The 26,522-nt window shown below is 38.0% G+C and overlaps 1 protein-coding gene and 1 pseudogene across 1 annotated transcript in view; both read left to right on the forward strand.

Annotated features, from left to right (window-relative positions):
* Nucleotides 1–1,092: 1,092 nt before the first annotated feature.
* LOC100353857 (transcription initiation factor IIB pseudogene) lies at nucleotides 1,093–2,900 on the forward strand (annotated as a pseudogene).
* A 4,675-nt stretch (nucleotides 2,901–7,575) lies between these two features.
* The window catches only part of IMPG1 (interphotoreceptor matrix proteoglycan 1), a 153,594-nt gene continuing 134,647 nt past the window's right edge, over nucleotides 7,576–26,522 (forward strand). The window contains exons 1-2 of the mRNA XM_089333537.1: nucleotides 7,576–7,721; nucleotides 24,903–25,045. Of these exons, the coding sequence (XP_089189663.1) occupies nucleotides 7,576–7,721; nucleotides 24,903–25,045 (289 nt within the window). The remainder of the gene's footprint in view (nucleotides 7,722–24,902; nucleotides 25,046–26,522) is intronic.

The following is a 26,522-nucleotide window of genomic DNA, read 5'->3' on the forward strand; positions in this document are numbered from 1 at the left end:
GAGAGAAACTATTTGATAAAATACAGCACCCTTTCATGATGAAAACTCTTAAGCAAATTGGGCATAGAAGGAACATTTCTAAACACGATCATAGCAATTTATGACAAACACACAGCCAGAATCTTACTGAATTGGGAAAAGTGGGATGCATTCGCACTAAGATCTGGAACCAGGCAAGAATGCCTACTCTCACCATTGCTATTCAATATAGTCATGGAAGCTTTAGCCAGAGCCATTAGATAAGAAAAAGAAATCAAAGGTATACAAATTGGAGAGGAGGAAGTGAAATGATTCCTGTTTGCAGATGACATGATTCTATATATAGGGGAAACAAAAGATTCCACTAGGGGCCAGCACCGTGGTTCACTTGGTTAATCCTCCACCTACGGTGCCGACATCCCATATGGGTGCCAGATTCTAGTCCCAGCTGCTCCTCTTCCAGTCCAGCTCTCTGCTGTGGCCTGGGAAAGCAGTGGAGGATGGCCCAAGTGCTTGGGTCCCTGCACCCACATGGGAGACCAGGAGGAAGCACCTGGCTCCTGGCTTTGGATCGGCACAGCTGAGGCCATTGTGACCGTTTGGGGAGTGAACCAATGGAAGGAAGACCTTTCTCTCTGTCTCTCTCTCTCACTGTCTTTGATTCTACCTGTCAAATAAAAATAAAAAAAAAAAAAGACTGCACTAAGAGACCATTGGAACTCTTAAAAGAGTTTGGTAAAGTGGCAGGATATAAAATTGACACACAAAAATCAACAGTCTTTGTATACACAGACAATATCAGGGCTGAGAAAGAACTTTTTGTTTTTGTTTTTGTTTTTGACAGGCAGAGTTAGACAGTGAGAGAGACAGAGAGAGACAGAGAGAAAGGTCTTCCTTCCATTGGTTCACCCCCCCCCAAAATGGCCGCTACAGCCAGCGCTCTGCACCGATCCAAAGCCAGGAGCCAGGTGCTTCCTCCTGGTCTCCCATGTGGGTGCAGGGCCCAAGGACCTGGGCCATCCTCCACTGCCTTCCCGGGACACAGCACAGAGCTGGAATAGAAGAGGAGAAACCGGGACAGAATCCAACACCCCAACCGGGACTAGAACCTGGGGTGCCGGCGCCGCAGGCAGAGGATTAGCCAAGTGAGCCGCGGCTCGCAGAGAAAGAACTTCTAAAATCAATCCCATTCACAATAGCTACAGACACATTAAATGACTTGGAATAAATATAACCAAGGAGATCAAAGATCTCTGTGATGAAAATTACACAACATTAAAGAAAGAAATAGAAGAAGACACACACAAAAATGGAATGTCTTTATTCATGGATTGGAAGAATTAATATAATCAAAATGTCTGTCCTACCATAAGCAATTAACAGATTCAATGTGATCCCAATCAAAATACCAATGACATTCTCAAAGATAGAAAAAATGATCCTGAAATTCATTTAGAATCACGAGACCCCACACAACTGAAACAATCTTGTACAACACAAACAAACCCAGAGTTATCACAATATCAAACTTCAAGACAGGCTACAGGACTGTTATAATCAAAACACCCTGGTAATGGCAGAAATATAGATATGTGGGCCAACATAACAGCAAAGAAACTCCATAAATCAATCTGTGCTGGTCTTTTAAATTCATGCTTAAGAAAGTATGCGGGAACTTGTTCAGTTTTTCATTAACCTTCCAAGCATCTAGCAGTGCTATACTACATACATAATAAAACTTGCAAGTTGAACATGAGGCCACAAGCTCTTCCTGTTTTTGGCACATCAGTTGTTGCTTACAGATGGAAGTGCAGCAGCCATGAAGATGGTGTCCACCAGCCATTTGAATGCGCTTCCAAGAGTCACATGTCCAAATCATCCAGATGCAGTTTTAACATCAGTGTTGGTGACGTGATCTGTCCTGCGTGTGGCCTGGTTGTAGGTGACCAGGTTATTGATGTGAGATCTGAATGGAGAACTCTCAGCAATGACAAAGCAATGAAAGATTCACCTTGAGTTAGAGATTCTCGGAATCCTCTTCTGGGTGATGGAGACTTTTCTGCCATGACTGGCAAGGCACAGGAGTTTCAAATTTTGATGGGTTTGGCAATTATGAGCAGCAAAGTTGGAGATCAATGAGCAGTTCTGATGGGGCAATGATGAATGCATTCAAGAAAATCACCACCATGGAAGACAGAATCAACCCCCCTCAAAATACAGTTAATCAAACAAATAATTTATTCAAGCAAGCGTATGAACAGACAAGCCTAAAGGGAAGAGCTAATGATGCCATAGCTTCTGCTTGTCTCTATATTGCCTGCAGACAAGAAGGGGTTCCTAGGACATTTAAAGAAATACGAGCCGTATCACAAATTTCTAAGAAAGAAATTGGTCAATGTTTCAAACTTATTTTGAAAGCTTTAGGACCCAGTGTGGATTTGATTACAACTGGGGACTTCATGTCCAGATTATGTTCAAACCTTTGTCTTCCTAAACAAGTGCAGGTGGCAGCTATGCACATAACTTGTAAAGCTGTGCAACTGGACTTGGTTCCAGGGAGGAGCACGATTTCTGTGGTGGCAGCAGCTATTTACATGGCCTTACAGGCATAGGCTGGGAAGAGCCTGCAAAAAAGAAATTAGAGATATCACTAATGTTACTCATGAAACAATCAGGCAGTCCTACAGACTAGTCTATCCTTGAGCCCTAGATTTATTTCCTACAGATTTCAAATTTGACACTCCAGTGGGCATACTACCATAGCTATAAAGTGAGGAGGCTAACATCAAACTCTTATGTACACAGAACTTCACCTATTGTACATCGCTCATATGGAGGGCTGGCTTGAGTCTTTAAGGAGGAATAAGGACATGGTACACATTCCAGGGCTAAATATTATTGCCTGGCATTCCATATTTACATACTAGTGAAACAAATTTAATGATTTAAGTTTCTTATTGAATGTGTTTTCTTTTGTAGCAATCTAGGAAACTATACTTCGGAAGATATTTGAAATTATGTAATTCTTTAATAAATCCTTTTTCCAAACTAAAGAAGAAAGCTGAATATACCACTGAATAATACCATGGATTTCCCTAGTAGAAGTGAGGAAGACTACTGTAAGGTCACAACGTTCAGTGGGTTCTTCATCCTTTTACTTTTAGGGAGAATGGGCAGACTACAGAACCATGGGGGAGGTACCCATAGCAGTCCCTTCAGCACCACTCTTATTGTTTACTCAGAGTGAGCATTAGGAGGCCAGATTTCCTTTACTTGGAACCCATTGGGATAGATTTCTGGTCTCTTATTCCCCCTTGCTAGTCCTGGTACAAGCCATTCCACATGGAGATTCTACAGGAGTCTGCATTATCATAACCATCTACCCCCTAACTCTCAAAGCCCATCCAGAATTCTGCCCATTTTGCCTGATGTTTCTAGTAGCTTTCTGTAATAGCAAGTAGGAAGACAGAGGTCAAGAGTGTAATTCCTGGATACAGAATAATAGATCTGAACCCTGGCCCTTTGGTTTACAAGATATGTAACCTAGACTAGTTGCTGCTTGTTTCTTGATCTGAAAGTGGAGAAAATTACAATCATCTGCATCAGGGGCTATTAAAAGAATAAATCAGTAGTTCTCAATCCAACCACTCTATCACAAATATTTCCTGACTTTCTCTTACCTATCTTGAAACGATACTCATAAAGAATGCTATCTACTAGGGCACTTTCAGAAACTAAAGTAATACCTTAACTAAAATAAAGAAGAAAATAAATAACATTTATAATAAAATAAATATAACTCAATAAGTAAATCCTCTTAGATGTGATTATTCTAGAGGATATTATAAGTTGCTTGATACTGATGTGAGCCTGAAATTACATTAATGCAACAGCAACAACCACCACCAGTCATGAAGTGTAGACAAGGGTATAGTGTCCACAATGGTGAAAAATTCTTCAGACTCAAATAAAATTAAGAACAATTTCCCCTGAATTTACCAGATAGACATGTGCTTTTAAAAGCTGCACTATTTTAAAACCATTCAAAAATTACTGTTTGCATGTGAAACAAAAGTAGGTTCTAGGCTTGAAGAACTCTTAAAAACAGGGTTGTACAAAAGAAGTAGCCACAGGACATTAGAAACATGTATGTGAGCCAAACCTTCATTATGTGAGACTATCTCTCACCTTGCAAGAAATCTAGCAATGGTTGGCTCCCACCCACTAAATGACGTTGGCACTCGCAAATCACTTTGACAGCAAGAACTCCCCTGCAAATTCCACAAGACTCCCAGAGGGCAGCCCCATTGACAAGCAGTGGATTAAATGACAGGAAATATAAACCTGGTCACCTGGTCAATGCTCAAGTTAAACTATTTTTACAACATCTTTCCACTCTGTGTACTGTCTCCTACTGCACTGAAGAATTTGCCTGGACTGTGTATTCTCACATCCTATTAGAGTCCAGCAAAATAGATACTATTCTATGTGGAACTCTGCCCTGGGTTAAAGCAGGTCTTGAGGGTCAGTGTATGCCTTGGAGTATGTGACTTAAAGAGCTAGTGTCTCTTCCATTGTTATTAGATAAGAAAACAATCAGCAACCTAACTCTCATCATTCATCAAATAATAGGATGAGATGTATAATGGGATATAAAACTCTGAATAACCTATTTCCTAATCAGGCTTTAAAAGTCCTAATAGGGAAATCATTCTTTAGGGAAAGCAAGGGATGCATATATATAAAATATGACAGAATGAATCAGGACTTTTAGAGCTTTGGAGTCCTGATTTTGTTTTGTGTCTTCTCATTTATGCTCAGCAAGTATCAAATAAAGCAAGTACACGACTTAATCCAAGATAGAAGACTAGTGAGGCTGATTTTCTACTGACTCTGGAGGCCTGTTTCAGGCAGTAAAATGACTGCAAGTGGTAAACAATGGCTTTACAGTCAGCAAGGGTTAGGGGAGGCAGAAGCCAAGAAGACTCCCAACACAAGGCAAAGTACCCAATTTTGTTTAAAGAAAAATAGGACTTAGGGAATATCATTCTACCCATATACCTATTCTTACTACCTAAGTAACTTCATCTAATCTTGAGAGTTTAAAGGTATACACCTAAGACTCTGGCCTTGATCAGTCCTCAGAACCTCAGATTTGTCCACACAACTGCCTATTCAATAATACAAATTGGTTATCTAGTGGGAATCTCAAATTAACACACATCTGTGCTTCGAGGTGTGATACCCTGAGCAGCATCATAAATAGTTGTTGGATGGCTGAATAAGCCAATGTTAGACAGTAATAACCAGAGAAAGCAATACACAATCCAATTGTATTCATCAAAGAATTTCTGTGAGACAGACCAACCAACCTCTGAGCCACTAGAAACCAGGAATAGCTGACATGACTGAAGGAGGCCTGACTCCAGGGTGGGAAATCTTGACCAGGATCCAGGTAATTGTAGGCCTAACCAGAGCTGAGGTCTCTAAAACTGGCTAATTTTGAATCTGTGATGAAACATCTGATTTATAGCTTAGTTTCAGGTTCCAACTAAAGAATACATTCATGCTATAGGATTATGAGGATATGGGCATGTCCTATGGCACAGAACTCTGGCTAAGTTACCCCTTCATCTTGTATCACATCAGAACCAAGACTGCTTTGTTAGAGGAACACTGCCTTTTGCCTTTCTGAGGTAGCTTCCTGTTCAGGATTTTTCCTCATTAACTATTTAGACTTTCATAAAAGGCTGTTAACCTTATTTCCACCCTAGCCAATATTGATTACATGTGATACTCTTATCCTATAATACAAATATCTGCATAAGTATAATAACTTATTTTGTTAGATGTGAAAGCTACACCCTTTCTGTCAATTCACAGGTAAGTTAATGTATAATAAATAACTGAATTTCCTGAGTCTTAGGCCATAGAGTGACTAACTTTATTCATCAAGTGCATTTTTGAATACCAACTCAATACTGGGTTTTAACATATACAGAACAACTGAAATTTGTGTACCATGTACAGAGAGAGGATGGGGACATATAAAGAAGATAATATCCAATTAGAAGCTAAATTTTAAGATGATACACAGTTGGTTGATGTGATATTTGGAGAGTAACTTCAGAGTGGATGACCAAGAAAGTCCTCTTTGGAGGTCAGAGTTGAGTGAAGACTTAAATGATGAGGGAAGAATCATGCAAATATCTTTTGATGAAGAGTGTTCTAGATAGAAAAATTTGTGCAGATGGGGCCAGCACTGTGGTATTGCAGATAAAGCCGCCATCTGCAGGGCTGGCACCCCCATAACGGCTCTGGTTCAATTCTTGGCTGCTCTACTTCTGATCTAGCTCTCTGGTATGTCCTGGGAAAACAGTTGAAGATGGCCCAAGTCTTTGGACCCCTCCACCTGAGTGGGGGACCCGGAAGAATGCTCCTGGTTTCAGATAGGCCAAGCTCTGGCTGTTGAAACCATTTGGGGAATAAACCTGTGGATAGCAGACCCCTCTCACTCTCTCTCTGCCTTTCAGATAAATAAATCTTTAAGAAAAAAAGAAAAATACGTGTGGAGTCTGTAAATTGATGTGCTATCAATTTACAGTGTACTAATATGATTTAGCTTCCTTTATATGCAGAACCGTTTGGGAAAGAAAATTTTTAGGGGCCAACACTGTGGCACAGGTTAAGCCCTTGCCTGTAGTGCTGGCATCCCATATGGGCACCAGTTTGAGCCCCCGCTGCTCCGCTTCCAATCAAGCTCTCTGTTCTGGCCTAGGAAAGCAGTAGAAGATGGTCCAAGTTCTTGGGCCCCTGCATCCACATGGGAGACCTGGAAGATATTCCTGGCTCCTGGCTTTGGATCGGCCAACTCCAGCTATTGCAGCCATTTGGGGAGTAAACTAGTGGATGTAAGACCTCTCTTTTCTCTCTCTCTCTCTCTCTGTTTCTTTCTTTCTTTCTTTCTTTCTCTCTCTCTCTCTCTCTCTCTCTCTCCATCAGTAACTCTGCCTTCAAATAAATAAATAAATCTTTAAAAAAATAATAAATTGGTATAATACCCATCAATGGAGAATAAAACAGGCAGCTGTTATTCAACAGAATACTATACAGAATTGAAGTGAATAAATTTATGTATTAGCAGAAAAAATTTTCAAGAACATGATTGTTGCTTTCAGCCCATGTTTATACTCCAGTAGAACTGTGGTCTTCCTACTTTTTACTTGCAAATATTATGATTAGTGGTAAATTAAACCTGTGATTATAGAGCTGGTTGAAATCATGTTTTTGCAAAAATGAAAGAAAATAAAGGAAAGTAGGAAGGGGTTGAGGCAGAGAGAGGGAAGAGAGGGAAGTATGGTTATCTTCTTAGAACTGAACCTATGTAAACATGAAATGTGTTCTCTTTATATTAATAATTTTTTAAATGTTGACCAAAGATATAAGTTGCAAAGTGACACATACACTATGTTACTTATATAACATTTGAACATTTGTAAAAATAGTGCTATGCATCAGTTGTGGATGCATGTATTTGTGAAGTACATATATGAACTGATGAAAACCAAATCCAGGTTACTGAGTGATGGCTAAGTGATGGAAGAAGAGGGAAACCGAAGTACTGCCCATCTGACTACACCTACATCTCAAGAAAAACAGAGGGAAGAGAGGTGGAGGCTGCGGAAGAAGCATCAGGGTGGGAATATTAAGGAGAGGAAGATGCGTTTTGTAAAAATAAGAAAGTAAGCTTACAGAGAAAACACAAAGTTATGTGTTTTGAATTGACCTAAACCAATTAGGTTACAAATAGATCTTAGTAGGTTGCAGTATTCACCAGTAGTTGAAAGTAGGCAAGTGCTTGCTTTGGCAGCACATATACTAAAATTAGAACAAAAGTAGGCAAGAGGCAGCTACTCTCCTACAACGTTACTGCCAGGTTCTACCAAAAGAATCAGGCAAAAATCTTCCACACATACAAGCAGTAGCTAAACTAGCATTTATTGAAAAGTAGACCCTAAATAGATCAACTAGCCTATCCTGAAAGGCTGATGAAATCTCTATTTGGTTTCACAAAAAGATTTGAAATCCCTGAAACCACACCTTGCATGGAAGACTTTTTTGAGACAACATGCAAGTATTCTAGAGATGGGATTTAATTAGTATTCTGGTCATCATCAGCTTACATCTTAAACTCTCCAGAGTTGACTAAGCTTGAGGACAGTTGAGAATAAAGCTTACAATTTATTTATTTATGCTGGGTCAGACAGTATTTCTAAAATACTTTAACAATTCACAAATTTTAATTATCACTAATCTCGTTAATGAATAATATCCATTATCTAATTAACAAGCCACTAGATCATCAATGTGGTTAATATCTAAATGGAAGAAAATTATTTAAAGTGGTTATAATAGTTTATACTGAAAAATATTTGTTTTAAGGTAAAAGTACTTTGGCTCACGTCTTTTGGCTGACATAACTTTAGAAGGTGCTGAGCTGGTAACTCTATCTCATCATCTCTGTGAGTATTACGTCACTTCCTGTTTGTAAGCCCTTTTAGAGTAAATGTCCATATACTTCATTTCCTACCATTCCTTTGAGTCCTACTTTGGAAACGTATATTCATTAAATAAAAGTTAAAAAAAAAAATAAATAAATAAAGCTTTAAATAAAAAAAGAAATAATTCTGATACTCAAAAAAAAAAAATGTACAATTTGAACACTTGCTTTTAGGGTAAATGCTTGTTAGAGGAATATTGTGCTAGCAACTCAAGGGCTCCCTGTCCCTCCTCGCTTCTCCCTTTGTCTCCCCATTCCCTCCAACTGTGCCACATACACTTCTCATATGTCTCCTGCTTGGCCTCTAAACAATCCTTTCAAAAAAAAAAAGTGCTTTGACACACCTAGATCATTAGACTAATTCCCTCCGATCTTTTGCAGTTGGACCTCATGAAGGGAAATCTCATTCACAGCCTAGTTCCACTACCCCGTTACTTTGTAATGCCCTGTAAACTGACTTCCTTCCCCACCAGGCTGCTCAGTCTCCCAAAGGTCACAGATTCCTCCCTATCACAGATCCAACAGTGTGCCCTTAGCACTTCTCTTCTTGCTTCTCTTCTCAGTCCTTGAACTGCTGTCCACTGCCTCTCCTTTGCCCCTTGTTGAAGTCCTCAGAAAGGGACCAGTGGAAGAATTCAGACCTCAAGGATCTTTCGATCATTCAAACTGAGTTTTAATGTCTATAAAATTCTAGTCACTGATGAAAGTGCCTGTGCTCTTAGGGTGTACCTTTATCGTGACCTCTTAAACCACAGAGGGAGGGCAGTATATATGACTTACCAACAATAAGCATCTTATTCATTCTCTTAGCAGAAGTGAAAAATCATTTTTTTTAAAATATGCATTTCAAAATACATGCAGAGACACCTTAAAGACTAAAAAAGGTTAGCTACTTGTCAGCTTTTCTGGTGTTCAGCTAATATTTATTTTTACCAAGGACAAGCTCACTCGGTTTCTTCTGCATCCACCTCATTTCTTAGCAAGGACTCCAAGAGGGGCAGGGAAGTGTGACAGCGAAGAGCCCTTTGTGCAAACCTCTGAGAGAAGGCTGACCTGCTTTTTTCTCCATGAGGGAGTGGAGTCCTTCAAGTGCCCCCAGACCAGGATTCAACAAAAAGGTCTCTGAGAAAATAATGAAGGTGGATGAGCACGTAGGGCCTCTGTCCCTGGATAGCTATCATTCATATCCTCGTTAAAACTGTCATAAAATCGCCTCCCTGCATTCCTGCCTCGTGCAGTCACCTTCTGGCAGATTGCATTTGTTTCTCCTCTCCATGCCCTACTGGAGCTATCCCTGTCTTGGTTAATCAGGTACTCTTTAGCTGACAGCCAAAGTGCGGTGTATCCTGAGGGGAAACTTAGAAAATGGAAGACCACCCTAGGTGACATTTCAGTCCATGTTACCCTTAGGTTTCTTTCTGAGTACCGTATCCCTCCTTCCTAAGCAAGTGTAGTAACATAGGGGAAACTCTGAGTTATGCAGAATGAACCTTGTATTAACGAGAAAGGCAGACCCTGGGCTTTTCTCAGGGGTGACACAGCATGTTCTGTCCACATCACAGATTTAATTCTTATCCTCCCCTCCTTGGGATGGTTCCTTCTAGGAGTAGTTCACCTGTGCCTGATTAATCACAAGTTTTTATGGTAATGAAAATCCTTCAAGAGTCCCTTCCATCTGCCTGGAATGGAGACACAAACCCAAAACCAACAAAGGGAGCAAAGACAAACCCAGAACACTAACAGCAGTTCTTTTACGAAAAGAAAAAAAGAAACAAACAAAAAACCCTGCCAATTTCAGAGTTCTATACAGACATCTTATCCACATGAAGGAAAAGAGCAATGTTCAGTGTGGTTGCCTGCCCAGTGAGCATCCGTTTCATTCTTAGCATCTGTTTTGCCTAATGGGAGGACACAAGGAGGAGCAATAAAGAACCCAGGCTTCAGAGGAGAGCAATCTTTGTTAGAAACACTGCTTCAGTTTTACTAGTGGCATAGTTGAGCAATTTACTCATTATCTCTGTTCCTCAGTTTCATCATCTATTAAGTAAAAACAAAAATAGTACTTATCTCACAAGGCTGCTGAGAGTTGGACATTGAATAGAAACTCAATTTCATTCATTTGGATTAAAAAATCTTACTTTTGTATACAAATTCATTTGTTAACAGATTTCAGATAAAGAAACACATCTGCAAAGACACATTGCCCTTTGTACCTTATCCTGTACATTTTAAATGCACCACTGAAATTCTGCTAAAAAATAAAAGGGAAAGTATACCTCTTTAAGGATATATAATTACTACTGACAGTCAACCAGCATGAAGAAGCACTTCTGGATTAATTATCAGTGACCCATAATTAAACACAACAGTACTTAGAGAAAGACATGATGGTCCCTGGAAGCAATGTTTTCAAATGTTATAATTCTTGTTTGCTTCCTAAGCAGCAGTTACCAACATTTGTTCCAGAGAAATTTTAATCAAAAATTGGGAAACTGCATAAGGTACTGCCATCAAATAAAGTGTTTAAATATTTGTCACTATCAAATATATTAAACACCTTTATATTCATATATATGATATAGGCTACTTTTAAGAAGATAAAACATAACTACATTTTCCTTTAAGCAATACATTTCATTAAGAAGGCTATTAAATGGAAACTTTTTTCATGACGGGAAATTTTTGCTTTTTCTTCTACAGCAAGAACACTGATACTTCTCAACAGAGTTATAAATGTAAGCATCAGAGGCAAAACAAGACAGAAGTATTTCATTACACATACCATCTTTCCAGCCCCTATAAAATATTTACATATAAGCAGGTATATTCTGTTGCACTCATGTTGTTTTTCCTAGACATACCCCAAAATAGATTCATCTTTCATCTATCTCACTTCTTATTTTCAGATATACTATAAGTAGGCCTCTATGTCAATTTTATGAGAATTTTCTTTGCACATCATCAAAATAATAAATAATCTGTAAATATGAAATGCTAAAATCCCATTACCTTCAGCTACCTTTAGATATATCCCAAGAAAATAATGTTGAAGGAATTTTAAGAATGAAGCTACAACAAATAACAAGAGAGGAAACATTTTAGAATGTATGCAGTAGAATTATTCAATATTCTAACTGAATATTATTCCCAATCTACATTTCTATGTCCAGCGAAACTATAAATCAAATGTGAGGGTATACAGAAACCAATTTCAAATAGGTAAGATCTGTGAACGTATTACCATGAATGTTCTGTAATCTACTGCAGCGTGTACTCTGCTAAAACAAGAGATTAAGTTGAGAAAGAAGGCAACACAGGATCCAGAAAACACAAAGAGAATCCAGTGCTAGAGAGAGGTGGATGGAATCCCCAGCATGATTTCAGCCAGATGGCTGAAGTGATCGATGACAGGAAAGTAAGCCATGCAGACTGGAGAAGGGTTACAAAGCACTAACATGTTTATATGCAGAGGAAATTTACTCATCGGGGGATAAATTATTGCTTTGTATTTAGAAGGCAAAGAGAACTTTTTAAAATAAATATAATTACAAAAACTACCCTGGAGGGTAGGAGTTTAAGTACATAGGACATTATGTTAAGTGAGAGAAGTCTGATCCAGAAAGACTTATCTCACATATTCTCACTTACATATGGAAGCTCAAACAATTGATCTCATAAAATGGAACAGTGGTTACCAAAGGCTGAAGAGGGCAGAAACAGAGAGGGGGTGGCTAACAAGTGCAAGGGTAGCTGGCAGGATGAGTGGCTTCAACTGTTCTCTAGCATAGTAGGATAACTCTCATTGACTGTAAGTCATTGTGTACTTTAAAATAACTAGTGGAGAGGTTTAGGATTTTTGAATGGTCCCAACACAAAGAAATGATAAATGTTTAGGATGATGTATATCCCAGTAACCCTGATCATCACACAATGTATATATTTATTGAAATACCACAATGTCCTCACAGATATTATTATTAGCTTCCAATTTTTTAAGTATATATTCTTGAAGCAAACTCTTTGGGTTCAAATCTTGGCTCTGTCACATAAGCCTTATTTTCCTCAAATATGAAACAGTTTTAATAATGATACCTATAATGTTATATTAAGGAATATAAGGATAATCTATTAAAATCTCTAAGAATGACATCTATCCACAACACAAGGGCTCCATACACATTAGTAATTGCAATATGGGTCAGCTATGTATTATATATTTATGGTCACAATAATGTAAAACTGAATACCCAATAAATTGAAATTATAATACTGTGGCAATCCATGGAAGGATGAGACAAGCACAAGTTTATTATGGGTGGAAAGGATACATGTGAAAGGAAGATATTCTTAATATCTTGAACATATCTAAAGTGAAAATTCCCAAAGCAATAACAGAATTATGCCATTTAACTGCATATGGGGGATGCATTGTGGCAGAGGCCCACATCCAACATCAAAGTGCAGACTTGTATCCCAGGAGCTCCACCTCTAGCCAGTTTCCTACTAAGGCATCCTAGGAGGCAGGAGGTGGTGACTCAAGCAATTGGGCCTCTGTCACCCACATGGGAGACCCAGGTGGAATCACAGCATCCTGGCCCAGTCCTGGCCCTGTGGGATTTCATCTTGAATGTAAATGGCCTCAACACCCCAATTAAAAGACAGACTGAATGGATTAAAAAACAAAATCCATCTATTTGCTACCTACAAAAAACACATCTCAGCAACAAAGATGCATGCAGATTGAAAGTGGGAGAATGGAAAAAGATAATCAATCCGTGCTAACAAAAAACAAAAAGGAGCTGATATAGCCATCCTAATATCAGTAAAAATAGACTTTAACACAAAAACTGTTTACAAAGAGAAAGAAGGGTCTGTGTAATGATTAAGGTATGAATTCAACAGGAAGAATTAACTATTATAAACATATATGCACCTAATTGTAGGGCACTTGGCTATTTAAAAGAAATATTAAAGGATATAAGGGGAGACTTAGACACAAATACAATAGTAATGAGGAACTTTGATACCCCACTTTCAGCATGGACAAATCAACCAGACAGAAAATCAGCACTATAGAACAAATGGTCCTAATAGGTATCTACAGAACTTTCCATCCTATAGCCACAGAACACACATTCTTCTCACCAGTGCATGGAACTTTCTCTAAGACTCACCTATGGTAGGCCATAAAGCAAGTCTCAGCAAATTCAAAAATAAATGAAATAATACCATGCCTCTTCTCTAACAACAATGGAATGAAGCTGGAAATCTGGATATCTGGATCTCTGCATGCAGAAGTAGGAAGAAATACCCCTACCTTATACATTATACAAAAATCCACTCAAAACGGATCAAAGACTTAAATCTACAATCTGATACCATCAAATTATTAGAGAACATTGGGAAAACCCTGCAAGGCATTGGCACAGGCAAAGAGTTCTTGAAAAAGATCCCAGTGGCACAAGCAATCAAAACCAAAATTAACAAATGGGATTATATCAAATTGAGAAATTTCTGCACTGCAAGAGAAAGACTAAGGAAAGTGAAAAGGCAACCAACAAAATGGGGGAAATTATCTGTAACCTATCTAACTGAGAAAGGATTAATAACCAGAATATATAGAGAGATAAGAAACTCCACAGCAACAAAGCAAACAACCCAGTTATGAAATGGGCAAAGGTCTTAAAGACAATTTTCAAAGGTGGAAATCCAAATGGACAATAGTCACATGAAAAAATGTTTAGCCACACTGAGGCTTCACCTCACTCTGGTTAGAATGGCTCACATATAGAAATCTACCAACAGATGCTGGCGAGGATGTGGGGAAAAGGGAACATAGCCATACCATACAACCCAGCCATCCCACTCCGGGGAATGTACCCAAAGGAAATTAAATTGACAAATAAAAAAGCTATCTGCACCTTAATGCTTATTGCAGCTCAATTCACAATAGCTAAGACATGGAATCAATCTAAAAGCCCATCAACAGAAGACTGGATAAAGAAATTATGGGACATGTACTCTATAGAATACTATACAGCAGTAAAAAAAAATGAAATCCTGTCATTTGCGACAAAATGGAGGAATCTGGAAAATATCATCCTGAGTGAATTAAGCCAGTCACAAATGGACAAATATCAAATGTTCTCCTGACAGTGACAACTAACCAAGCACATAAAAGGAAACCTGTTGAAGTGAAATGGACACTATGAGAAACAATGACTGGATCAGCCCTTGTCCTGACTGTCGATGAACAACTTACTACTTTATTCCATTTAATATTTTTTTATTCTACTTAATACTACTGGTTGAACTCTTTAATTAATACACAGTTATTCTTAGGTGTTTAAAGATAACTGAAAAGTGATCCCTGTTAAATATAAGTGTGGGAATAAGAGAGGGAGGAGATGTACAGTTTGGCACAAGCTCAATCGGACTTACTCCTAATGGTAAAGTTAGAAACATGCCAGGGGATTCCAATTCAATCCCATCAAGGTGGCATGCACCAATGCCATCTCAATAGTCAATGTGATCAGTTTCAGTTCATAATTGATCAGAATGATAGGATTAAGAGTCAAAGGGATCACATACACAAGACTAGTGTCTGCTAATACTATCTGATAGAATTAAAAAGGAGAGAACAATCCAACATGGGAAGTGAGATACACAGCAGACCCATAGAATGGCAGATGTCCTAAACAGCACTGTCGCCTCAGAATCAGCCCTTAAGGCATTCAGATCTGGATAAAAAGCCCACAAGAGTATTTCAGGTATGGAAAGCCAAGATACTCTGGCAAAAAAAAATGAACTAAATGAAAGATCTCTGTGAGTGAGATCCCAACAGAAATTATGGGGCATCAAAGGAGGAGGTACCTTTCTCTGAAGAGAGGAGACAACTTCCACTTTGACTATGGCCTTGTCTAAATAAGATCAGAGTTGGCAAACTCAAGAGGCTTCCTAGCCTTGGCAGCTCATGACAAGAGCCTTGGGTGATTACTGAAGCCATAAACAAGAGTGTCAATTGTTAAATCAACAGGAGTCATTGTGCACTTACTCCCCATGTAGGATCTCTGTGCTTAATGTGTTGTACTATGTGAATTAACGGCATAACTAGTACTCAAACAGTACTTAACACTTTGTGTTTCTGTGTGGGTGCAAACTGTTGAAATCTTTACTTAGTATGTACTAAATTGATCTTCTGTATATAAAGATAATTGAAAATGAATCTTGATGTGAATGGAATGGGAGAGGGAGTGAGAGATGGGAGGGTTGCAGGTGGGAGGGAGGTTATGGGGGGGGGAAGCTGCTATAATCCAAAAGTTGTATTTTGGAAATTTATATTTATTAAATAAAAGAAAAAATATTATGTCAAAAAATTAAAATTAAGAATTTTAAAAATGTTTAGGATCATTAACTATCAGGGAAATGCAAATAGAAACTACAATGAGATCTCACCTTACCCCCATGAGAATGGCTTTCATATAGAAATCAACAAACAACAAATGCTGGTGAGGATATGGAGGAAAAGGTACCCTAATCCACTATTGGTGGGAATGTAAACTAGTAAAGCCACTATGGAAGACACTAAGGAGATACCTCAGAATTCTGAATAGACCTACCATATGCCCCAGCCATCTCGCTCCTAGGAATTTACTCAAGGGAAATGAAATAAGTAAAACAGTTATCTGTACCCCCATTGTGGATCATTTCACAATAGCTAAGAAATGGAATCAACCTAAATGCCAATCAACAGAAGACTAGATAAAGAAATTATGGTATATGTACACTATAGAATACTACACAGCAGTTAACAAAAAATCCTGTCATTTGCAATGAAGTGGATGAATCTGTAAAACATCATACTTAGTAAAATAAGCCAGTGTCAAAGGGACAAGTACTGCATGTTCTCCCTGACCTGTGATAACTAATAGAGCACCTAAAAGGCAATCTGTAGAAGTGAAATTAACACTTTGAGAAGAAATGACTTGAACAGTCCTTGTCTTGACTGTTTAGGAACAGTGGTTTTTTGGTTTTTTTTTTTTTTTCATACTATTTGTTGAACTCTTTGCTTAACATAGAGTTAAACATATATGTATAAATTCAATTGAACACAGATTTCAGTAAAAAATAAGAGTGGAATAAGATAGGCAGGAGGAAGAGGGGTGGGAGTATGGGTGGGAGGGCAGGCATGGTTGGAGGAATCACCGTATTCCTAAAGTTGTAATTATGAAGTGTATGAAGTTTGTAACTGTAAAGCCATATAGTGCTGCACACATTCCTATGGACTTACTTCTAAGTGCACAGTTTAAAAACTTGCCATGGGACTCCAAATCCCCTTAATTTGGGTGGTAAAATATCATCTTCAATGTTAACATGATTATATGGATAGGATTAAGTGTCTTGTAATAAATAGAATTTTTAAAAAGTGAATGCTCCAACATGGGAAGCAGTCCATACAGCAGACTCAGAATGGCAATTGTTTTAAGCAGAACTCTGACCTCAGAATCAGCCCTTAAGACACTCTGGTCTGGATGAAAAGCCCTCAAGAGCATTTCAGACATGGAAAGCCAAGACACTGTGGCAAAAATTGTCCTACATGAAGGAACTTAGTGAGTGGGACTCCAGCAGAAAGAAATGGTCATTAAAGAAGGAGACACTTTTCTCTGAATAGAGGAGAGAACTTCCACTTTGTTTATGGCCTTGTCTACATACTTTGGAGTTTGTGGATTCAGAAAGTTTCCTAGGCAGATTTCTTGATATTAGTAGCCTAGGCAGCTCATGTCAAGAGCTCAGATGATCACTGACATCATACTTAAGAGTGTTAAGAGTCACAACAAGAGTCACAGTGCACTAACTTCCCATGCAGGACCTCTTGTATTATAATTATGTCTTAGTGCTCACAAAATATATATTATTCTTGGGTGCTTCTTTAAAGTTAATTAAGTTCATTAAAAATAAGTGAAATTAACTTCAAGATGCAATGACTTTGAAGAGCCTTTGCCTCGACTGTTCAGGAACAGGTTTGTTGTTTTTTCCATGCAAATTTTTGAACTCTTTATTTAGTATAGAGTTGGTCTTCTGTGTATAAAGTTAATCAAAAATGGATTTTAGGGGAGAATGGGACTGAGAATGGGAGAGGGAGTAGGAGGAGGGGTGGGAGTGTTGGTGGAGAGAGTGGGTATGGTGGGAAGAATCACTATCTTCCTAAAGTTGTATTTATGAAATGCATGAAGTTTGTATTCCTTAAATAAAATGTTTCTTTGTGGGGATATTAAAGTATACTCAAATAAGAATAAGAATTAACAAGAAATTTAAAATGGCTTTCCTTTGAATGGAGGGATTAGTAGAAGGCAGGCACAGTATTTTTGAAACCTTTTAAAAATATCTTTTATTCTTAAAATCTGCATGGACAAATTTTAAAAATTAAAACCAAATTTCAAACAAATAAAAAATACATCCATGTGTAATGCCAGATAGGAAATGATTTACAAAACATATATGGAAGAGAATGGTGATAGCTGTGCTATCCTGTGGAGACTAGCATATACTGAATAACCATATACTGCCAGGGATAGCAAGTACACTCTAAGTGGATGTTCCTTGTGCATATCACTTTAGAAAATATCTGACCCTGTCAGCCTTCCTCTGCACTTGCCAAGACTTCCCTTGGCTCTCTGTATCACTGTAACAGGTGCATAACTAAGAAAAAAATGTGTCTGTGGGCACTTCTTTATAATGGCATTCAGGATCCTGAAGCTAGGCTGTCAGATGCCCCTCTAGAAGGTTAATGAGATAAAGGTTCCTCCAGCTGGCCCTTAAGCAGAGATTACACCTCAGGGGAAGATAAGCAGATTATTCCAGGAACAGACTGCTGTTTCCTGTTCATCAAAAATTAGCACCCCAATAGAGGTAAACCAAGAAGGTTATTCTCACTCAGCTGGCATCAATATGTAATTATTTTTCATATTTCTGTTATTGTATTTTTTGGGTGAGATTTTAGAGTTACTGTTTATTGTCATAATTACCAATGAACAAAAGCCATGATGTATTTGGAAACTAGAAAGTTTATCTTTATTTTTTGGATTTTTCTACAAGTTCAAGGAACTAAAGGTAAGTTGTTTATATGTTTGCTTATTTTTAAAAATGGACTATCTATAAAATATATTTATAGACATGAACATTCAGAATCAACAAGGTTACTATTTTAGCTCAGGGGACTATAAATAAGTACTATTGGTGACTGAATGGTAATTATCAGAAATGGTCTCCATTGGACTTAATATTTACTACAAAATTTTTAAGCACAATTTAACAAAACAGAAAAGATGAACTCATCCTATTTGCTGTTATAAAATATTCAGTTCAAATTCATATCATTAATAATCCATTTATCCACCTGAATTCAACCTATAAAAATCTAAAAATAAATTAATATTTCAACTCACTTATGACCAAACCAAAATGTTCTTCTAACTTTCTCAAAATTAAATTAAATGCTTCTTGTTCTTTAGGGTCTATGATGACAACTAATGTACAGAGTTGGTTTATTTATGAAGTTAGATGCTTACAAGAATAGAAGTGTGGATTCTCACAGCATATCTTCGACAGTATCTAAAATTGAAGCAAGTCATAAAAACATGTTAAGAAAAGTCTTGTATTCAATTTTTCTAAAACACCTGTTGAAATCTTCAAATTTTTTAAGGAAAAGTTCAATCATAATAGCACATTCAATTTTTTAAAACATTTGAAATCATTAAGTTTTGGTTCATCTTTAAGGATTACATTAAAATGTTGAAACAATGAACATTTTAATTGAAGCATTGTTGTTTGAAAATGTCCATAGGAAAGCAGAATAGTTATTGTAAGTCACAAAATAACTGTGAACCCATCAATTGTTTTATATTTAAGTTCTCACTAGCTGCAGTTAAAGAAAGAAGTTACTGGAAAAGATTGCATTAAAGGTTCTTTCATGTTTTGTTTCCTATAAATGATGGTGATAAGACAAAAGTTTATTTCTCTTTCCTTTCAATTGTCAATTAGGCATGAATATTGACATTTCTAAAAACATTTTAATTAGAAACAAATGATGATATTTCAATATATTCTGAGCTTAATAAGATGATGCTAATCAATTTGTTTATTTAATAAACCTAACAAGGCAAATTTGATTTTTTATTAAAAATGTTAACTAATTTAAGAATTTTTATTTTAATATATTTCATAACAGCCAATAACAGATTTACAAATAGTGTAATTATATAAGAAGTGAAATTTTAAAATTTCACTAAAAATACTACAATTTGTTATGAAAAATAATACCATTTGTTATGTCACTTTTTTGAAAGAACATGCTATAATTGCATAATAAAAAAACCTAACATTCTACTTGTTTGGGGAATTTTTTTCCCCATAAAAATCTTAGATCTGGATATCTGTTAATTTCAATTAACGAGGTCTACATCAATTTGAATTTTCCTCAGTCACTTTTATTTCTTATTTGTGACAGATTAACCATCATGACTATTTTTACTTAGACAATAGTTTGGAGAAAGAAAACAATGGTCAATTCATTACAACTAATCGAACAACTGTTAAGCTTAACAATCTGATATTCATCAAAAAGGCATTTTTAAAATTATCCTGAATACTTCCATCCAACCACAACCTATGCTAGTACTTCCATGTATTTTCTGAGTCCTTTGTATACCTATGCTTTTAATTCAACTTTTACTTGATGATGATCCCAGTTCTACCACACAAACACACACAAATTTTATGTCAGGCTTCTAGCACTTTTATTAAATCAGTGAATGTTCTACACTGCTGTCTACTTTTAACAAGCATCATTTTATTGGCAGTAATAAATATAAGAAGTTTCACTTTACCTAAAAACTCAACAAAATAGAAGTGTTCCTAATTATTTTGTTTTTACAAATAATGTCACAATAAATAGCTTTGTACATAAGTCTGTCGGTATTTAAGGCTTAGCATAAACATACTAAAGTAAAATTATGGGTTGAAGCAATACAATCCATTTTATGGTACTTGACTCATAATGTCAACAGCTTCTCAGAAGCTGACCTACATCCTTAGCTTAGTTTTCAAGATTTGATTCCAAAGAGTCTTTATTACATGCCCCAAACTGTGCTTGACACCGAAAATGAAGATCCAAGATTTTAAAAGATTTCCTTTAAGATTTGCAGATTCTGAATGTAGCATTTTTCCAATAGATACATAAAGGTGAAACAGCTTTGATTTCAAAACACTGGTTAAGTAAAATTGTTTTAGCCCAACAAAAGATAGTTCAAAAATTTCAAAGAGCAATTACTTCATCAAGACACAAGGCTCCTCTCTTGGGAACTTACAATGTGGATGCCACTTAAATCTAATATGCCCGGCACTGTTCTATGCTCTTACCTTTCCATTTCACACAAATAATTGCATTTTCTTTCTTGTGACATTCAATGTGTGGGAGAAGAAAAGAGAAAATCTACCCTTGGCAAGTCCTAAAATGTAAATGGTGTTTATCTTAGTAAGTACATTTGGTTATACTAAATGAAACCTTTAACTAAGTTATTATTAGTTCACCAAAGTAGGATAATTATTTTAGTAGCTGTGAAATGTCAGGAAATTTGCATCTGAAGACACTCTACTTCTTGCTAATCCCTTACTACTGGGATATGCTCTCATTTCATAAAATTGCTCAGAAAAGTATTTTCCCTCTTTGTGGCTCCATTAACAGAGAACATGGCTTCATTTGTACACCTGAGACAGCTGCCCACAGGGTGTCAAATTAACTTTGCACCTCCTCTACTTTGTCCATCAGTCTCAGGGCAGTGCAATTCAAGAGATTCAAGGCAGATATTTTTTGATTGTTTCAAAATATCTAAGATGTTCTTAAAACTGAAGCTGTGTAGATTGAAGACATTTCGTGTCCAATTAAACAAACTGGCTGTGTAACTTATTATGTGATAGCTTAAAATAGCAAAAAGTGATGGGTGCTTGGGGTCCCTCCATGCTTATACTACTGTTCACACTAGAGAACTATTGTATGTCTGAGCTACTTAAACAAGATAGATGTGACCTACTGCTTTCTTGGTCATTTCTGTCACTCATGAGAGTGCAATCACCTTAAACTTCAACTACATCTGCATATGGAAATTCAGATCCTACTTATCTTTGGTGCTATAATCATTCCCACCTATTTTATGCTGTTTTAAAATAAGACATCTAAGTCAGCAGTGTTTAATATTTATAATGGTTGCTAGCTTTATATTGTGATTCAGTATGTATGCTGAAATAACCATAATAAAAGTATTGACCTCCTCACTACACTTTAAAGTATCAGATTCCAGAGTGACTGAAGTTTCCATCCACACCACATCCTCTTGCCTAAGGGTAGTAAATCACTTCTGCATTTGTGGGAAGGACACTGTTATGCCAGTCCTTAGAATAACACAGAGCAGTTCGTGGAAAGCAAAGAAATCCTCCACTCAAAATGTGAGTTTTAACCTCCCAAAGTGGATAGCTTTCAGCAATCACGGAGCCTGAGTTTACTGTCATATCTCTTCATCCAAGACTGAGATTTCAATCTCACAAAACAAAAGCACTAAGTCAGTAGGAACCATCTTTAATAAGGAAGGGGTGTGCTGTCTTTGCTCTGGGCCCAAGACAACCTGAATGCCAAAGCTCATCAAAAAATTACTAGCAAAGCCATGGTAGTGAGAAATCATTTATGGATATGCTGCTGTCAAGCTCTGACCTACAGGGTGCACCACTATAATCATTGATTGAGAATGGATGGTCTCCCATAGCACCTCTCTTCCAGACATCATGAATATAAGAAGAATGAAAAATACCCATAGCACAGCAGTGCTGCTTCTAAGCATATGGTTGTATTCAGTTGACAAATAATTTCCCATTTACATTCAGTCATTCTTGAAGAAACAATGTTATTCCATGGTCCTTTGTAAAGTCATCTTATTTTTTTAAAACTATTATTTAACAAATATAAATTTCCAAAATACAATTTTTGGATTATAGTGGCTTCCCCCCCCCCCATAACTTCCCTCCCACCCACAACTCTCCCATCTCTCACTCCCTCTCCCATTCCATTCACATCAAGATTCATTTTCAATTATCTTTATATGCAGAAGATCAATTTAGTACATACTAAGTAAAAATTTCAATAGTTTGAACCCACACAGAAACACAAAGTGTTAAGTACTATTTGAGTACTAGTTATGCTGTTTATTCACATTGTACAGCACATTAAGGACAGAGATGCTACATGAGGGGTAAGTGCACAATGACTCCTGTTGTTGACTTAACAAATTGACACTCTTGTTTATGGCATCAGTAATCACTATAGGCTCTTGTCATGAGTTGCCAAAGCTATGGAAGCCTTTTTAGTTCTCCGACTCCGATCTTATTTAGACAAGGTCATAGTCAAAGTGGAAGTTCTGTCTTCCCTTCAGAGAAAGGTACCTCCTTTGATGGCTCATTTTTTCGCTGGGATCTTACAGAGATCTTTCATGTAGGGTTTTGGTTTTTTTGTTTTGTTTTGTTTTGTTTTGTTTTTTGTTTTTGTTTTTTTGTTTTATTTTGCCAGAGTATCTTGGCTTTCCATACCTGAAATACTCTCTTGGGCTTTTTATCCAGATCTGAATGCCTTAAGGGCTGATTCTGAGGCCAGAGTGCTGTTTAGGACATCTGCCATTCTATAAGTCTGTTGTATGAGTTTTTTATATATATATACATATATGTGTGTGTGTGTGTGTGTATTTTTGTATTTTTTTATTTGACAGATAGAGTTAGATATTGAGAGAGAGAGATACAGAGAGAAAGGTCTTCCTTCTGTTGGCTCACCCCCCAAATGGCCACTATGGCCAGCACGCTGTGCCCATCTGAAGCCAGGAACCAGGTGCTTCCTCCTGGTCTCCCATGCGGGTGCAGGGGCCTAAGCACTTGGGCCATCCTCCACTGCCTTCTGGGGCCACAGCAGAGGGCTGGACAGGAAGAGGAACAACAAGGACTAGAACCCGGCACTCTGCCTGTGCTGCAGGCAGAGGATTAGCCAAGTGAGCCACGGCACTGACTCTCCCCTTCTAGCATAAACTACTTTGCTTCCTGCATTCTAATTCTCATTTTATGCCATCACTAGCCACATATCTAAAATCAGGAATTATAGATATCACCTTTCTCTCCTTCATATCTACTTTATCACCATAAAGATTTAGTTACTGGGGCCTGTGCTGTGGCATTCCTGGTAAAGCTGCCACCTGAAGCTCTGGCATCCCATATAGATACCATTTTGAGTCCTGGCTACTCCTTTTCCAATCCAACTCCCTGCTAATGTGCCTGGGAAAGCAGTGGAATATAGCCCAAGTGTTGTGTCTGTCCGAATTTCCCAATCAATGCACAAGGCACAGTCGGGGATGCAAAAGCAGAGGTTCATTTGTTATCAGCTGGCTGGGACCTTCTACCAGCACACAGCCCTTTAGCAGTGCACAGGCAAAAGGCCCCTTCGTTTGCATAAGAGAGGTTTTTATAGGCTCACATTTGCAAGGGTGCAGGTTATCTCCTGTGTAGGTTACCATTCTTACCCTCTATATGGCAAGGTATTGGGACCTAACATGTTCATTGGTTCATGTAAATGTATAGGCTATATATGTTATGTGGCAGGAAGGCCACACAAAGGGGATGGCACGGGGAGGCAATGGCGGGAAGCGCCACACAAAGATGGCACGGGGAGTCACTGGCAGGAAGCATTGCGCCATAAATCCCAGGGGAGCTGGTGGGGGGGCAGGAGGTCATAAATTCCAGGGGAGCATAGCAGGCAAGCAAGCAGCCAGAGTACAGAAGACTCCAGCTCCTACACAAGTACTTGTGCCCATACCCACGTGGGAGACCCAGAGGAATCTCCTGGCTCCTGGCTTCAGATCAGCACTGCTCTGGTTGTTTTGGCTATTTGGAGAGTAAACCAGCAGATGGAAGACATTCTCTCTCTCTCTCCTTTTCCCTATTACTCTGCCTTTCAAAGGAATAAATATTTTCTTAAAATAGTTACTATGTTTTCAGGGAGTATAAACCATTTTTGTAGTAATTACAAATCTCTGTAGTATAAATACCCCAATTATGGCCAGTTCCAGATTACCAACAAGATATCATCTAACATAGATGAGCACAAGCAGATATTAGGAACGTGAGCCAACGTGAGCTTTGATGGAATAAGGACAGAAGCCTCAGCCATTCTCCCTCATTGCCCAAAAGAGATAAACATTGGAATGTATTACTTGCCCTTGAAACTCAATTGGGTCTCACACCCTATTGCCTTCATACCCCACCCTGCATTATTTTCCAGGTTCCCAAGTCCTCGCCCAGTTCCTGAATTCCCTTCCCTGCTGACCCTGCCCCCACCCCCAGCCCTAGCCCTCCTTAAAAAGGTCCAGCCCCTGAGGTCAGGGCCTTCTGCCTCATGCTCCGTCTTGTACACGCAGTCAGTTGGTCACCCACCTCTGCGGCAGTTGGTCACCCACCTCTGCGGATTTATTTTCTCTGAATAAATTTGGTCTGGCTCTAAATTCGTGCACTGCTTCCTCTCTATTCCACGACTCTTTTCCTAAGATTTTGGTGCCCCGTGTGAGGAGGCACCAATCAGCAACTCTTTTCCTAACAAGCCTGCTTTAACACAACACTACACTATCAATTTGGTACAAAAATCCTTTTTTTGCTTCAGTTTAATCTTTGCATCCCTACTCGTTGTCTTTCTGTTAGCCTTCTATGCCCACTTCTCATGGGTCCAGATATAACAGTCTCTTCTCAAGTCTTGGCCATTGACTTTTCAATTTCCTAAATCAGGACCAAATCTTATCAACTATCTCATAAAAATCTCTTTATTTCCCTAGCTTTAATTAGCTTTGTTATCCATTGTACATCATATTGAAATCAATGTTGAAGAGATATCTGCACTCATATTTTCATTGTAGTATTTTTTTAAACTTTTATTTAGTAAATATAAATTTCCAAAGTACAGTTTATGGATTACAATGACTTCTCCCCCCATAACTTCCCTCCCACCCGCAACCCTCCCATCTCTCACTCCCTCTCCCATTCCATTCACATCAAGATTCATTTTCAATTATCTATATACAGAAGATCGATTTAGTATATACTAAGTAAAAATTTCATCAGTTTGCACCCACACAGAACATAAAGTGTAAAACACTGTTTCAGTACTGGTTATAGCATTAATTCACATTGGACAACACATTAAAGACAGAGAGTCTACATGAGGAGTAAGTACACAGTGACTCCTGTTGTTGACTTAACAAATTGACACTCTTGTTTAAGGCATAAGTAATCTCCCTAGGCTCTAGTCATGAGTTGTCAAGGCTATGGAAGCCTTTTGAGCTTGCCAACTTCAATCTTATTTAGACAAGGTCATAGTCAAAGTGGAAGTTCTCTCCTCCCTTCAGAGAAAGGTACCTCCTATTATTCACAATAGCTAAGAGCAAACAAACTGCCCATCAATGGATGATTAAAGAAAATGTGGTGTGTATATACACAACAAAATACTATTCAGCAATAAAAAAGAAGGAACTTCTGACATTTGTGTCAACACAGGTAAACTTAGAAGACATTTTGTTAAATGCAATAAGCCAGGCATAGAAAGACAAATAGCACATGATCTCACTTATATGTGGAATCTAAAAACGTTGATCTCTTAGAATTAGAAAGTAGATGGTTGTAATGAGGAGTTGGGATGGTTGTGGGAGATCAGGGAAAATATTGTTTGAAAAATATTCTTGAAAATGTTGGGGCTGGTGCTTTGGCATTTCAGGTAAAGCTGCGGGTAAGGCCACCTCCTGCAGTGCTGGCATCCCAAATAGGTGCCATTTCGAGTCCCAGTTGCTCCACTTCTGATCCAGCTCTCTGCTATGACCTGAGAAAGCAGCAGAAGGTGGCTGAGGCCCTTAGGCCC

The sequence above is a fragment of the Oryctolagus cuniculus genome, chromosome 5 (assembly GCF_051225735.1).
Source record: "Oryctolagus cuniculus isolate XC-2025 breed Fujian yellow rabbit chromosome 5, ASM5122573v1, whole genome shotgun sequence".
NCBI lineage: Eukaryota > Metazoa > Chordata > Mammalia > Lagomorpha > Leporidae > Oryctolagus > Oryctolagus cuniculus.